Source organism: Marmota monax, unplaced genomic scaffold (genome assembly GCF_021218885.2).
Source record: "Marmota monax isolate L192 unplaced genomic scaffold, Marmota_monax_Labrador192_F-V1.1 WCK01_AAM20220418_F8-fsc00025, whole genome shotgun sequence".
Lineage (NCBI taxonomy): Eukaryota > Metazoa > Chordata > Mammalia > Rodentia > Sciuridae > Marmota > Marmota monax.
In genome coordinates, this window is record NW_026691950.1 from 7,603,133 (window position 1) to 7,603,987 (window position 855).

Here is an 855-nt window from a genome sequence, read left to right on the forward strand (position 1 = left end):
GGCTATGAATTTGGCTTAGTAGTTAAGGACCCCCAGGGTCAATCTCTGGAACCGAAAAACCAAAAAACAAAAACACTATATATATATAGTGTTTTTGAATATATATATATATATATTCATAGTATCCTGTAATCTAGACCCACTGCATTGCTTTCAGGCACTAAAATGAAAATTCTCTATGACTTTAAAGATTTTATTTTTTTTCAAGCATATACATTGTAATGAGCAACAGTGCTCAAAAGACAAATTGGCTTTGAAACAATTCTGAATTATAATAATAGTGATGATTAATGATTATTCCACTCTTTGGGGGTAACTCTGCCAACAGGAGATGGGTTCCATTGTATCCCCATCTGTGTAGTTAAAAACACCCATGCAACAACACAGAAAGTGGTGCCACTAGCTAGTACTATGTTGCCATATTTGTCATGAAAATCTGGTGATTGTTTTATGTGACTCTGTCTTGCCATAATTTGCTGAATTCTCCAAATTTTGAGACTACTGAATGCGTATCTTGCCAAGGAAAACATCATGAAGGTATGACAGGATTGCAGTTGATTGCAGTTACTGGTCTAGAGACCTGGGAAAACAAACAAAAAGGGCAATGAAATCTGATCTGCATTCAATTCCTTGCTTTCTGAATGTTTTGCCCATATCATCATTTGGAGCAGTGGTTAGGCATGTGAGTTTTGGTATCATGATGTCTGGATTTGAATCTCAGCTTTGCTATTGGTTAGTTATATGAACTGGGTCAGTTATTTTACCTCTCTTTGCCTCAGTTTCCTCTTTGACAAACTGAGATAATAATGTCCAACAAGAAGTTGAGTAAACATGCAATAAGTGCTAGCTTTTCTA

The 855-nt window shown here is 35.8% G+C and overlaps 1 protein-coding gene across 1 annotated transcript; it reads right to left on the minus strand.

Moving 5' to 3' along the window:
• Positions 1-287: 287 nt before the first annotated feature.
• On the minus strand, positions 288-533 carry LOC124093266 (cytochrome c oxidase subunit 7B2, mitochondrial). Its single transcript, XM_046445696.2, has one exon. It carries the CDS (start codon positions 531-533, stop codon positions 288-290), a length of 246 nt encoding a protein of 81 aa, XP_046301652.1.
• Between the last annotated feature and the right edge of the window lie 322 nt (positions 534-855).